At 54.0% G+C, this 15,474-nt stretch overlaps 1 protein-coding gene across 1 annotated transcript; it reads left to right on the top strand.

The window, feature by feature from the left end:
* Positions 1–8,467: 8,467 nt before the first annotated feature.
* Positions 8,468–10,173, top strand: CGGC5_v011270 (uncharacterized protein; the record flags this gene model as incomplete). Its single annotated transcript, XM_032032902.1, has 3 exons — positions 8,468–8,557; positions 8,637–8,890; positions 8,946–10,173. The coding sequence occupies 3 exons, from the start codon at positions 8,468–8,470 to the stop codon at positions 10,171–10,173; spliced, it is 1,572 nt and encodes a 523-aa protein (XP_031887868.1).
* Positions 10,174–15,474: the final 5,301 nt, after the last annotated feature.

Genomic DNA, 15,474 nt, shown 5'->3' on the forward strand with positions numbered 1-15,474 from the left:
GTTGGCTGATAAAGCTCAGGCGCAGAGTGGTGGATTTGTTCCTGAGGCCCATTGGAGGCGATCCTCTTGGCGTATGGCTTTGAAGGCCCACTTGGGATAGAGTGAAGCCTTTGGCGGCGATATATGGGTAGCTTTGGCGTGGAGGTGTCACGCACGCTGCATAAGCGGAAGTTGTACAATGATTTGGAACTAAGGCATCAACAAAGCATGGCGTCTGGCTGGGGAAGCTTTGGGTGGAATCAGGCCGTTTACAACTCATGAATCTGTTTTTCAATTCTATTTGACAGTTTCCATTCACGATACGCTTCTTGACAACCCAGCTTCTTTGTTCTTATTTCCGGTTTTTTTTTTCCTTCATTCATGAACCATGACTTTTCGCAACTACTTCCCGACTCGTGTGGCTCTGCATACTCACCGACAATGTCGTGATATGCAGACAAGCAAGACAAGGACCCATGTGCCACGACATGCCTTGGCCTCGAGGGTTGACATCGCCGGGGTTATATCCGTCGAGGAGCGAACAATCGCCAGGAGGCGGTGGGCTGATGGCAACCCGAGGGAGGGCTTTTGTGGATCGACAAAAACCATGTGCCATCCCATCCACTCCGGTTAAGAGCCGGGATCATTGCTTATTTCTCCGGGCGACGTCGTCTTCAGCCTCCTGTATTGCCCGTCCCGGTCGTAACTTGATGCGCAAGTCCGCACAAAGTCTACTCAACATTTACTTGTCAGATTTGGACGAGCAACTCACACGCTCAAGGTTGCCCGACAAAGACAGAATCACCCCATACGCAAGAGATGATACTGATGGGGAGCAAGGCATCAAGTCGAGAAGTCGAAACGTCAAGAGAAAACGGTCAGATTTGCTGCGGACATGCCACAGGGCCCCCTCGCCTCGTGATATTTCGGGCCCGAAGCTCAGATGATCCGATCTCTTCTTCCTCGCCGCCCGTGATGTATGCCGGACATCACCTACCTGCGCGGGCGAAAGCGGCAGTGCCTGCCGGGTTTACTTGAAGCTCCGCGTTGCTAAATAAAGAACGAGGTGCGCTTCTCTTCCTGCCCAACCGGCTCTGTTTCGGCAAAACGCCCTGACATTGCTGTCTGGCAAAGCAACGTCCTCATCTGGAGTCTGAGAGCAGACGGGACCTGGTGAGGGCTTGGGACATTCGGGTGCTTGGACCCTCTGGCGAACTGCATGCTTCTGCGGTCGACTTTCGGCTTGGAGTGGCTCGTCTGAAGGCATTTGCTGAGAACGTGAATGGGGTAACAGTTCCGGCGCAGGTACGGCGAGGAGGTCGGATGGTGGAGGCAGGGGCTTGAGTCTGGGCATATGGAGAATCTTGCATGGTGAGAATGCAGGCCTCTCTCGACTTGTCGATTTGTTGTTAAACCCAAGAGGCTCGCAGAGACATGGTCAAGAGAGCAACATGTCCTGTCACGGCCGGCTACCTTGCTCCCAATGTGACTGCAGAGGATCATAAAACAACGCTACCGGCAAAAATCAGAAGATTAGCTATAAAGAACACAAAAAACATACAACACCGGGTATTCGCTGGTCGTCACCGACCCAACTACTAATCCAGCCCTCACTGGCTTATCTATGGGAGAGCGGACGGGATCCCGAGTTTTCCAGTGGGTATGGTCGTATGTGATGGTGTATCATAGCTGTTCTGCCTAAGTTGCCAGTCGAGCTGTGCCCAGACTCCTGAATGGCCTAGCCGGACAGCCTCTGGCGATGTAAGGGGATGGAGGCAACGAAGGCAAGACAGAGTTGCCAACGTAGCCGACAATGCTCGTGAGGTGAAAACCCTGTCATTTGAGATATCCATGCCAGAGGGTAGTGTCTACGCCTGCTAATAGAGTGCTCGAGGCCATGACAAAAACGGCCAGAGGCTGCTCGAAGATGGCAAGCTTCCTTCGAGAGATCTCTCACCCTTGCTAGCTGTTCACATCCGGAGATCCGACCCGAAGCAACATGCAAGACGAGATGAAATCTGACAAATGGGGAGTCTAGCTCACGATCACGGGCGTTACCTGCGGCAATCAAGATGAAATCTTCACTTACGTGTCTCCCCCCGAGGCTAAGAACGGTGGTATTTCGCCGGCAGTCTCGGCGAACGCTGGCCGGGTCTTCTCGATCTCGCATTGGGCGAATCGGAGGGCAAGAAAGACGATGATCGTGAGCTCTGCATATATTGGCAGCCACCTGGAGATCCCCCCTCCTGAGGGTTGCAGTGGACTCGTTTCCATGAGACGGACGAGGTTGGTGGGAGGAGCGGAGCAGCATGGTTTATTCTGCGGGATGGGGGGCCGGCATCCCAGGCATGGAGTTCGGGATTCGACATTGAAAATTTTGGGACGATTGATGTGCCTCTGTCTCTCTCTTTCTCCCTAGAGATGGGACGGAATCGCCTACCATTCTCCGACGTTGACGAGGAACTGTCAGATTTCTCCGTCTGCTTAAGAAGATGAATATGGCCGGATCGGATGATAATTGCGAGGGCAGATAGTTCAGCTGATCCCGTGTGGCTGACTCACTAAGAATGCAGCGTTGCGGGCTCTGGCATACGTCCGTACTTGAAAATGCGGTGCTGTGGAGGAAGAGCTTATTGGTATGAGTACCTTTGGGTAAAGGCAGTTCTTTTCCCCCAGACGGCAACACGTATTTAGATAAATCATATCCGATTCCACTGAAGCTCCCGGCTTTAGAAATTCCAATAGCGTTCTTGGTTACCGCCGTAGCGCGGGCAAGAGCCATGGAAGCCATTTCGAGCCGCAAGCCAGTCCTAAAAGGGGAAACGATGGAAGGCGTGAGCGCCACCAATCGCGACTCTTGAAGCGCTAGAAGCCCTCCCTCGTCGCCACTGTGCTAGGTTGATCCATTGCGTAGTCAGACCGTCCCTCCTTGCCCCAACTCTAAGGTCGGCAGGCAAAGACTTTTGTATGCTGGGGAAACGCCTGGAGATGGGACGTGCTGGGTGCTGCAAACAACACCCGTCTCGGCAGATGGGACGATGAAGTCAGCGCGAGCCCCCTTCTACCCACGGACGTTAGAAGCCTACTCTGCACGACGACCCTTTTGCTGCCAGCGTCCATAGTAAAACCTTCTCCCGCGCAAAGGCGGCAAACCATGCCAGGTTCGCCTGGCCTCAACTCACGGGTTTGGAGGGAGAGCTCGGAACCCTCGTCCGCCAGCCTTGTTTCAACGACGCCCTATCAAAGAGGAGTAGGTGCCGCGATACTCGGGCGTTGGAGACGCAAGGTCTCAAGTAGGCTTAACGCTCATGAACCCCTTGAATCAGACATTGTACGGGCGAGAGAGGGAGAGAGGGGCAAAAAAAAGTGACGAGGCGGAGGATATGCACAGAGCATGTTCGATCATGTCAGCGAGGGGCACCTCCCACGGATCACGTCCAAAGGTCCATATCGTGAGTGAGCGCGAAGGACAAGACGGAAGTTACCACCACATGCAGCTGCAGGAGAGCGGATTCGACAGATTGTTTCGTTGGTTGATAACCCGGGCTGTTGAAACCAACCACGGTATTGTTTGCGTGCTGGGCCTCTTTCCAGCAGCAGCAGTCTGGGCGAAGAAGGAAATGACAGTCGTTGGTATCCATAATTCATTGCAGTCGACTGCGGTAGTGTTGATGGAACCAGGCCAGGCCAGGCCAGGCAAGGAGGACATTGTGAAGAAAGTCGTCAATGGCTGGTTAGCCAGGATGCAACGTGGAAAAACCTAGCGGCGGGCTGTGCAGGGAGCTTGACATGGGTGCGATGGACCACTCGCATCTCTGGAATCTTTGGGCGGAGATCAGACGATGCGGCTGATGGAACAAGATCGACCAGCCCCTCAGCAACCTTAGGCTCCGTGCGCCCTGTTCTTGGGGTGTTATCCTTTTGTTCTGGAAGGAAAAATAAAAGTAGGAACGTCGAGTTTGATCGAGTGTCGGTCAGGGATGGTGTCGGGCTGGGTATACATACTTGGTGCTTGGCGGCAATGGCCAGCGTGTCTCTCGGTACCTATCGTTGTAGGCGGGCCGATTTAGAGTTCGCACCGGTGTTCTAAAATCAGGGCCACCCGCCATGGCTTGGAAACGTTTTGAGATGTAGTGGACAAGTTGCCATATTGGACGTGGTCGTGCTGGAGCCTGGGAGTGCCTTTCGTGGTGCGCGCTTGTAAAGGACTAGTCTGGTATCAATGTGTTTGACCGACGGTCTCTTTGTTGAAGAGCGGCATCGCCACGAGACGAGATCGGGAAAACACGAGGGACTCGGACCGAAATTTGTGTCGACCTACGCATACGTAATACACAAGGCGGGTTTGGGTCTTCTGTATCGTTCCGATCTCTTCTTAGGTATGGAGGTGCAGTGAGGGCGGATGATTGAGGAGTGGAATGACGAGCTCGTCAAAGTGAACTCGACATCAAGCGCCCCCCATTCAAGTACAAGGATTCCATCGTCAAAGTACAAGGATTTCGATAGCAGTGTCGTTGCGGTGTGTGGGGCGGATCATTCACCTAAACGGTGTTGGAGCCGCCGCCGCGTTTGCCCGTCCGCCCGCATGCTGCCCTGCGCTGCAGCCAGTCAAGGCTTTCTTGGTACCGACGTCGCGACTCGAGCCAAAAGCGGTTTCGCTCGTTGACGTATGCATGCATATGTGCACGAATAGCGCGGCGGGCAATCGTCGCGACGGCTAGTCTGCAGTCAAGACGCATATTGACGCAGCATGTTCTGACATTGCGGCTTCTCACTGACTGACGTGGATGTTCCTCTGGCTTGGTTGGGCGCATTCATTCGTTCGTAAACAGCAATCCCGCGACGAGCGTGCACACAATGAGGTGGGATGTCATGCCGCACATAAGGTGGTGTAGGTAGGTACGCACGTACTGCATATGCATAGTATGCATGTACCGTATGCATGCATCTATCTTACGCGTGGAACCGCGGACGGCACGGAAGTGTGAGCGGTGGCAGCCGGGATTGATGCTGCTTTTGCCCCGAACCACAACGTTGTTTTTGGGTGCCTGTCAATCCTGTGCCGCATCGGCGCGGATGTTTCTTGCGGCAGTGCAGAATCGGTACACCGTTCACAACAGCCCGGGGGATTGAGAGAGATGGAGAGGAAAAAAAGCAAGAATGAAACGAATACTAAGCAGGCCGACCTTCAGCACAAGTCGCGCGCACACAGGGCAGAAGGCACGGGCGATCCGGGGGGCCCTGTTCGACAACGGATGCATCAGCAGGGGTGCGGCCGAGAAACCAGACGAGCAAATCGCATCCATTTGCTGGCCAGCAGCCCGGATAACGGAATATTGCCGATTATGCCTAGCTGGTATGAATACTGCGTACTTCGTACACACAGAGTTGAGAGCTTTGGGCGTAAGACAGAAGTCTTGCTACCAGTTCCCAGACAACGTCGTAGGAGACAATCCAACCCACCATGGCTCTGGGTCGTCATGGGATATGGGATATGGGTCCCGTCCCGGTTGGTTTGCGCGGGTCGGTCACTGGGTGGGAGTGTTCAGTCACGACCCACCTCAATCCAAAACGACTTGCGGGCCGCGAGTCGCAGGGAGCACGGAGGTTGTCGAGCAGGGGCTCTCGAGTTTGACGGCGGGAATCTGAGCGTCACAAGTCAAAGGGTTCACATTTCTTCATGCGTTGTGAGAAGAAATCGAAAGCATACCATACCACACATACCATGCCATATTGCCTCCTGAAAAGTGAGATGGCTTGACATGACATGCAGGGAAACCACACCTATGTCCCATCCCGTCTTCAGTCGCCAGCTTTCACCAGCGGTTGGGTCGTGAAGTTGAGAGTTCACGTGTCAGGTCCTACACCCCTACGACCTCATGTCTGTTCGCAGCCCGGCTCGCGATTGGGTTGTGGGCTGGATGACAGGTGTGCCAGACGTGTGCGGAGGGAGGCTGATGACTCGAGCGTCGTCGAGATCAACATCCTTCTGTCGCCCGTCGCCCGTTGGGCCGGTTTGAATGGCTCGACAAGGCACCGATGCCCATTTCTCAAGCAGGGCAGAGCAGGTTTGCACGGCCATAGTACCCGAGAACGAAGTGGCTCTGTCTCGGTCTTACAGCCGGCGGGATACCTCAAATCAGCGAAGAATGAGTTGCTTGTCGTCTCGACAAACATATGTGGTCATCTTATCAACCGGGCAAGCGTCACCGTGGCCGTGGACTGTAACAGCAGGCCCCAGGTCAGACCCAGAGTCGCAGATTACGAGGTTAAAGATTGGCAGTGACTGCCAGGGCGGCAACGTTGGCATACGCAGCATCTGCCATGTTGGTCCCATCCAACGTCGTCCGATGATATGACGAGCGGACGGCTGGTGGTCGAGGGTATGCCACATGCGTTACCTCAGGCGGACAGGATTGGGTAACAGCGACGACACAAGACACGGAGGTGGCCGCGGGAATCCACGAGCCATTGCGACGTACCGAGCGGTAAGCTCCCTTGCTGCCAGCCAGCTAGCCGGGTCCTTGGGAAAGTTGGGAAATGAAGATGGATGTGGCCAGTCTAGTAGCGTAGTATGGAAGGCCAGAATGTTTGGAGACATTGAATCGCGGGTGAACGATGTACTAGCAATACCCAAGGTTGGGTTGGAGGCAGGTTCCGTTTTGCTGGGAAGCAGTGGAGAGGGGCACTTTGCAAGGAAGCAAGGCTCTGGGATTGGAATTGGGATCGTGGTTCCATCCGGAGACGAAGACGCGGAAGATTTTTTTTGGCCTTGACGAGAGGAGACGACAGCAAGACAGGGTCGCAGAGCAGGGCAGGGAGCAGGGACAGGGCGGGCTGGGAGTCCGGGTAGCGGTTGATTGGAGGGTCATGAACGACGGGCGGTGCGTGGGACTCGCGAGTGTCGAGGACTTTGGGGAGTCGAGGAACTCTGATACATGGTGCGGATATGCACAAATACCGTGTTTATGCATGCAGACGGCGGCGATCTTCGGATTGCTGCAACCCCCGCATTAGCCAGGGGGTCTTTCTAGACTCTGCCGGGATCCACCCATATTGCTGAAATCTGCATTTCCCTTTTGGGACATTCTTGCGAAACGTCCCTTGACCTACCGGCTGCTCACCAATGGGCGCGCTCCCTTCTCCTTCTCTCTCTCCCTCTCTCTTTCTCGCGGCCGTGTCTCTCCACGTCCACCACGTCTGATGTTCATTTCTCTCACACCTTCGCTTTTGCAGCCCTCATTACATACACCTGTCTTCTTCTATTCGTCTCCTCCTCCCATGTTTCTTTCCCTGCCACTGGCTCATTGACGTTCCTTAGCACCAGGGGGTACACATTTACTATGCAGTCAGTACCTCACCTCCAGTGACCAGGACCCCCGTCTCAAGGCGGACCAGGTCAATTGAAACATGTTCTATCCACTCGGTCTGGTTTTCCATGTCCAGGGTCCCAAACCTCTCCAATCCCTACCTGCTTTTTTTCTCTGCTGCTCCCAAAACCACCAAATGTACGAGGTACGGGGCACCCGGCGAGCTGCCCGCAGGTTCGTGAGTATCTGGTATCTCTCTCTGTGCCTGTCCGTCTCTCTGTCTCTCTCTGCCGTTGCTTCTGATGGCCTGCGTGTCACGCATAGCGCTGGCACGCTTGTTCGGCCTGTCTCATCATTTCACCTCCTTCGATGGCGCTTGTCGTGTTAGTCTTAGAAAAGTGTCTACCGCCCCGACCTCCGTCCACATTTTTGTTCCTCTGTTGACCCATTCGCCTCTTTTTTTATGACTGTGGCCTCCCACAAACGCTGCCTGGGCCGCCATTTTTGGGCCTCTTTCCTTGTCCCTTTCCTTCATCACAGTCGCCCGGTCCGAGTCGGGAGTCGGACCAATATCAAGACGCCATATTCGCCTCTCCCACCAAATCGAGACATCGCGGCAGCCAAGAAACCTGTCAACATCTGTACGTACATACGCATACGTACCAACCAAGACCTGGGCTGCATCTTGCTACGCCTTCGTCTTGCAGGCGGCTTCCGCGAGTTAATGTAGATGGCCCCTCGTTGACTCCATCACATCCCTATCCCGGCCCTGGATCTGTCCAGTCTGCCTCCACCTGGACCTCCTCCTCATCCTCCGCCTTTTCGTCGCCGTCGTCGGTGCGCCTCTGTGTTCGCTTCCGTCCCGCAGTCGCCACACGGCTAGTTAGCTTGCTGCTGGCTAACCTGGGTCATCTTATTGTACCCGCTCGTGACATTGTCCGCAAACAGATTAGCCCCGTCTGTCAACCGGCGGATCATGACTTCGGACCATCCCAGCTCTCTTCAACAGCACAACGCTTTCGCATTTGATGGAACCGTTGATAAGACCTTTACTTCCCCCCTCGATGCCAACCAGGAAGCTTCTCTGCTTGCCCCTACCTCTACCTCCCTCCCCCTATACCTTAATCCATCCCTGACTCTCTCCTGCTCCTTCATGTGGAAGCGCCACTTGTTGGCGAATGGCTACCGCATCCTCCCTCCGCTCACCTCCTCAAAAATGGTCTCTTAACGACCTGAGCTCTGAGCTGCTAGCTCTGATTTTCGAGCAGGTATGTATCTCCTGCCGGTCGAGCTCAACTGCTCCACAGGCAAGCCAACTCAAAGCATTGACTTACCAGAAGCCTGCAGCTTCGAGAAATTGACGAGCGTGCCGTTGCCGCATCACGATGTATATCAAAACGTTTTGATGCGATAGCGACCCCCGTAACGTACCAGACTTTACGTCTTAATGAGCGCATTGTGGCGCCCGACGCCGAAGCGCTGTTTCCTAATCTTCTGCGCCATGTTTCGACCTTTACCAACCACGTGGTCGTTCGCAGCGACCTGGACCCGGACGGCATCCGGAGAGTGCTGGATCGGGTTCAAAGGCTCAAAACTGTGCGGTAAGCTGATCCACGCATCGGCAGCGGTTCTAACACCCACTGACTCCTTTTGCAGGTGGCAGTATGTAGACGCGGAGTTCAGATCAGGGCGACTATGGCTTCCGTCAGACGTGCTTAACCCACAGCATACGCGGTTCAACGGGACCAAGCTGTTTGTAGAGGATCTTCCACTCCGAGAGTTCGAGGGGCAGCTGCGAGACACCTACGTTCGAGCGATACCGACCGACCTCCTTGTTTCCCTCAAACTGGCGAGCCCTGCACCACCGCTCACGACCCGGCTCAACTCGCTGAAACAGCTTCTCCTGCTGTCGCGCCGTCTCCAGACCTTTCACTACGAAGACCGAGGCCAGGGCACGAACTTCAAGTTTGCGAATGGTGAGCGAATGCCTCCGCTGAAGGACCTGGTGCTTAAGTCGTACGATTGGAACCACTCCAAGGAGGAGACGCGTGCGTGTTGGGATTTCGCCAATCTCGAGTCGCTCGATCTGATATCCGTCCCGGTCTTCAACTTCCTGTCTTCCGTCGACTTCACCGATTTGACAGGCCTACGACGGTTGCACTGCGAGGACTACAGTGCACACTTGGTGGACAAACGCCAGGAGGCGACAGGGGGCATGTACTTGCTTGTAGCCAACCACATACGGGCGCTGCAGACGCTGAGCATAACATGCCACGTCCAGCTCTTTCCCTTGGACGGTATCTTGAGGCATGGAAACTCGCTACAAGAACTTCGATTCCGCGATCATGTGGGATTTGGCGAAGAGGACAGACGATGCCCGACCCTCTGGGCTGAAGACATCGCAACGTTAGCGCAAGGACTGCCGTACGTCCATACGCTCGAGTTGGACATGGACGTGGCTCTCTGCGACCCTCCCCAATTCCTGCGCGCCCTCTGCAGCTTCCGCAGTTTGCAGACTCTCACACTCCACGTGCAAACGGTCCTCCATCCTCTGGAGGTCGTTCACCCGGGCATGGACCGCGACTACGACGCAGCTGTCCGCACCTTCCAGTTCCTGTTGAGCGGAAGGGAGCATACCAATCCCGAGCTGCCCTGGAAGCAAATCACCATCAACGTGGGCGGCTGGCGGAAAGTCATGGTTCGCCGGTTCAGCGCCGCCTGGCGCCGGCAGAACGAGAACGGCGTCTACGCCGAGCGATGTTTTGTGCTTGAAAGGAATGAATATGGACAGATGAACTACCGCGAGGAGATGAGCGTGGAGGGACGCTCGTCAACGCCAACGCCTGACCCACCAACACCTAACATGGATACTGATTACGACTGACGGAAAGGCAAGGGTCTGAGGGATCACAGCATTACGTGCGCGGATGGATGAGATGGGCGTGGATGGATGAGATGGCGGAAAAGTGCATGCGAAGAATGCATAATAAGATTAAAAACGGAAGGAAGCCGAGATACAGAGCCATCACCGGCACACAGGCATAGATGGAGGCTGGTCGAGACTAGCTCTCTAATCTTAATGATACCAACGACGTTCATGATCTCTAAATCTGGCTGTCCGGTCGCCCTAACCACTACCACCGCACTATGAGCATCTGTGACCTTTGCTGCGCTTGGTATGACTTCCCAGACACCAGAAACTATCCGCGCGATGCAATTGGCTTGGCAGTTTAACCGAACAGCACAAGGTTTGCCATGCATGACGTGTCGACGGCCAGAATTGGAACAGCATCCCAAGACGGGTGTCGTTCGCGACTTGACCGGGCAGAAGATTGGAAGCAAGAGCAGACAGCCGTAAAGCATAAAAGAGCAAAACCACATGGCTTGGACGACGTTGACTTGTCATGGTGTGAAGCCAAGCCTTTTCCAGCCCGCTGGTTCATTCGTTCCGCCTCGGCAGGTTTGACAGGTGACAGCTCGCACCAAAACCGCAGACGGCCCCTTAAGCTCTCCCCCATACATGGCAAGGGTTGGTCGAACTTTGTGTTTGTCGCGACACGCGGAACCGGACTGGAACCCCCCGGGGCACCCCTGGTCGTAGCTTCGCTTGGGCATGGCGGCATGGCGGCATGGCTGCCGCCGGCTTCGGGAGCCGGTCTGCTAACCGTCCCGGGTATCCACAGTCGTCGGTGAAGTTTTCGGTGAAGTTTTCGGTGAAGTTTTCGGTGAAGTTTTCGGTGAAGTCTTTCGGTGAACAGGCTCTCACCGGTTACCACTCGAGCACAGACACCTTCACCTAGGTGAAAGGTGAGGATATCGTGGGTCAAGCTGCTATTCACCGAGACACAAATGAGAGGTGGGCAGAAAAAAATTAATTCAATTTGAAGCCGTTCCTGAGAAGACTCGATCCTGGTGACTTGGTCTTTGTATTTCGCTTGCCTGCTGAGTGTTGTGGTGGACTTGAGATTCGCCGAGAAACTTGAGACATGAAGGTAAATATTAGTTATTTTGGAACCCACGAAGCACACTGCAAGCCTGATAAGCCCATAGGTGTTCTTGAGTGCATGATGATACCGTTATATCTGTAAAATGGCATCAGTCTGAGTCAAAAGGGCCTATTTGGCCTAAATGACGGACCCTTTAGGTCCCTTGACAGCTTCGCTATTCACAAAGTGCGAAACAACTCAAGGTTACGAAATATTCATATCATAATCAAAGTAGGAAGCTATGAGAGAGTATGCATTCTACGTCAAGAGACAGAGCAGATGGCGAATTGAAGCCCCTTGTTGTAAGAGGAGCAGCGGCCTACGGGCATGCCAATGCATATTTCCACCGGGACGAGGGCATCGGCTATCAGTCTTCAATGCGTTCAAGGTCTCTGAATGTTTTTCCTTTCCTTTTACGAGAGTGAAGGAGACAGACGGAAGGAACGCAGATGTTACAGCGAATGGTGCCTTGCTTCATGACTACGACTTTTCTCCTGTCGTCATTGGTTGGTATGCGAACTGCAACAAGCAGACGCAGAGCTTCTCTCTTGCCAAGGCCACTTGAACTTTTTCTTCGCTTCTCTTCCCTTGTACCCAAGGTTTGCATGGACTACACTCGAAGCTGACTGGAATTTGTGGTCGAGGGACTCAAATCGCAAAATGGATCATTTTGCTGCCTGTCGGGTATCCTCAAAGTCACATTCGACCTAGCAACCACTGCTGGAATCTCGACCGCATACAGTTTCGATGAATCTCCATCCAGGTCGGTCATTACCTTGTTGGTTCGCAATGATACGATTTTGAAGAGGGTCCTCAGCCGCAAACATCGCCATAGAGACATGGTGGTCAGCACCAAAACAAAAGCTCCACACGGTGTGGGAAACCCAATGTCCCGTGACAGATTGCTAGTCAAACATGGCGGTCTCCCCATGAGGTACGTATGGCGAGACATTGCATTTGCTGGGCAAACAAGCCGCGACCGAACGCTCCTGAGCGTTGACTGAATACGGCAAATGTCTCACGGCGGCGTCGGGTGTCGACTCAGAATAGACTATTGCCACTGAGCCGTATGCGTAAACAATGAGACATTGGTCCCGACAGTCTGGTCCAGACTAGCTTGTGCCATGGGAATTGGAATGGCCCGCAAGACATGCCCCAGCCGTGCCGCCTTCGCTTAACCCCGGGATGCTTGCGAGACCTTTTGGTATCATAGCTCAGACATTCCTCAGTATGCCCTCGGATGACTCGAGCGGAGACTGTACTCGGTAAACAAAACCTACATTTGCACCAGCGATTACAACCCTAACCCTGGAGAGAACTAGAAGACATGACAGAGAGAGATACTGACAGAACCATAATTATAAGTAACCATACATGTCGAGCATTTCAACATGAATGTTGATTCTTATGTCTCTGGTGTCCCATCACACCCTGCCAGCGCACGCCTCAGCAAATATACCGGATAGAAACTGGCAGCTTCGGAGTAGGCGCCGCGAAGCTGGCTTTGGATCGCCCAAATTCTTCTTCTCGATAAAGTGTCTCGATCGATATTACGGCTGACTCGCACAGGAATTTCGGTCTGTGTTCCTCGATCTGCTGCCTTTTTTCGAAGCCACACCAATGATGCTGTCAGTGGCACTTTAGGTCCCAAGGAGTCGGGCCTTCGGGCGGGAGGAAGATTCCGCAAGGGATCGGAAAGGGTAGCGGTATCGTTTTTGATCGTTTTTGGCTAGCTCAGACCATCAGGATGCTTGAATAGCTGATGTGAGACAGAGACCCAGTAGTTGATAACCATGATTCTTCTTGTTCGGAATGTCTGTACTGAAAATGTCGGTCTTCTCCGATCTCTGCATATGCTTTCTCATGAGCCCAAAATGCCCTCGTCAGTTTGATGATTGGAATCTCTTCGTGACTTCGACACTAGCCGTCATAGTGACTCTCCCTTGATTTCTCGAGCGGGGAGAGCCGAGAAACAGGCGTGGGCGGGAGGGACAATCCGGTCCATCCCAGGAATGCGCAATGATAATTATGATTCATCTGGGATCGACAAGTATCCTCGGCTGCCTAGCGCGAACGGTTCAAGGGAGAACCAACGGAGTCGAGAGATGGGGTATGTAAATTAAGCATAGCCTGTTGGTGTTGCTAAGGCTTGTCGTTTGCAGTCTCAAGGACAATTCGCCTTGCTCTCGAGTTGTCTCGGCCCTCGGCGCCTTTCACATCACATTCCGCTCGGATGACTTTCCTCTCGATCGACGGAAAGGTCTGCGGTTGGATTGGCCTTCGGCGGGCTATTATTGATAACAAATCGCTATTTGTCTTCTGGAGGAATGTAATTAGCTAGACATAGTTTGAAGCAAAGGACGGGTGGAGGTAACCGTGGAACTAGAGGGAAAGATGATGGTCATTGAATCAAAACCATTGGACTCTGGAGAGACATATGCGTCCCCTGAAATCGCCACACGTGCTTGGCCCATGGATCTACCGCGATGTTGTCAGCCGGCCAGGGATATATCGAGTTCAGAAGCGGCACAAGAACTCCACCATAACAAAATCGATTGGAAACCGGATTGTGACAGCTGCAAGATGGGTGAGCAAGAGGAAAAGCACAGCAGCACGTGTCCGAGATGCCCGTGGTATTCTTCGCACGTCATGGAAAGTAACTTCGATGCACTTCACCGGTCGAGTCTCAAAGTTTGCTCTCGCCATTATACGTTCAAGCACTGCGGCACCATACCGTCCAAAATAGCTTGCCGCCTCCAGCTGAAATGTTGCTACCGCCTGCCTACCTTATTACGTTGGCTATGGCGGCGTGGTTTCCAGGTTCTTTCCTGTTTGTTTGCTGCCAATCCAAGACTGCAACACACTCCCCTTCTCTTCCCTCGTTCGTACCTTGGCGCGGCCCAAACGTTCGTCCTTTCCCAGAACTTTAGCTCTCCAGCCAGGCTGGGAAAGCCACAACGTAAATCCAACATCCGTGCCGCTTGGGAGAGAGACACATCCATAGCGCCGCCGTTTTCAGTCAGCACGCCTCGTTCCATCCCTTCCTTCGTTGCCCCTCACGCCCAATTCCCACACCACCCCCTTCAAAACCAACTGGCCGCACTTCCGTCATCTGCGGCACGTCCATCGTCCGAGCTTCGGGTTCGTATCGTCCTTTCCCCCTCCAACCCCGTCTGGTCTGTCCAGTGTGCGTCTTTGGACTCTTCCCGGGTTCTCTCATTCCCAGAGACTATGAATACGTATGTGCCTGGCCACAAGACGACACTCAGGTACAAGGCCGTACAGCCTCCGATGCTGTCTGACACACGTACCTCAGGGTGCTGTCTCGCAGTTTGTACTGCCCACGGCGGCAGGCGGCAGGCAGAGACGTCGCCATATCCTGGGGAATTGCGCCCGCATAGCGTCAAGGACATGTGACGTCCCTTTTCGAACCAGTCGACAGAAGACCACCCAACCACAATAGGTAGGAAGACCCATTGGAATGGCCGTTCACAATGCGCCTCGACGTTTGCTGTAACGAATAGAGACAAAATAACCACCCTGGTGATTTTAAACGGACAGATCGAAGACCAAGACTCATACGGACGTACCTTGATGCTTCCGGATGGACAGCTGTCCTGCAAGATTGATGCACGTCAGGATGTAACCTCAGAGCCAGACGAGAACGAATAGAGGCCAGATGAACGTCTGGTGTTTACGTCCCGTGTCCCGCCCGCCCGTCGGCCTGCCTCCTCCAGGTCTGTGAATAGGGACATTCGGATCTTCCCCTCATTCCTCGGTGGCCCCGAGCCGTCAAGTCCAGGTGCCGCTTGGTGCCCAGTGTCTGGAGCGAAGTAGATGGTACCTGACGATTACACCGCTCGGATGGCTTTTTCTCTCGTTCCCCCTTCTCTATTGCCCCCCCTCCACACCATGTGGTGGTGTGCGCGCTGCAAGATCCCACCCCCTTCCCCTCCCATCTTCCCAACTCTACACCTCCTCTTCTATTCGTCCATTCTATCCCGCCTGGTTTTCTGACCGTCTGTTTCAATCTCTTCATGGCCAAAAAAGATGAGCCCCTCCTCGCCTAGCAAACCGAACTAGAGCCGCTGGACAATACGGCCCATGGGAACTAACGCAAGGCCGCTAATATCATGTCATCTCATTCATCCGCTTCATACCGCCAGATAGCGCCTCTTCTATCGGCCTGTAGCACCTCT

The sequence above is a fragment of the Colletotrichum fructicola genome, assembly GCF_000319635.2.
Source record: "Colletotrichum fructicola Nara gc5 chromosome Unknown KSG_Nara_v1_contig06, whole genome shotgun sequence".
In the NCBI taxonomy this organism is placed as follows: Eukaryota; Fungi; Ascomycota; class Sordariomycetes; order Glomerellales; family Glomerellaceae; genus Colletotrichum; species Colletotrichum fructicola.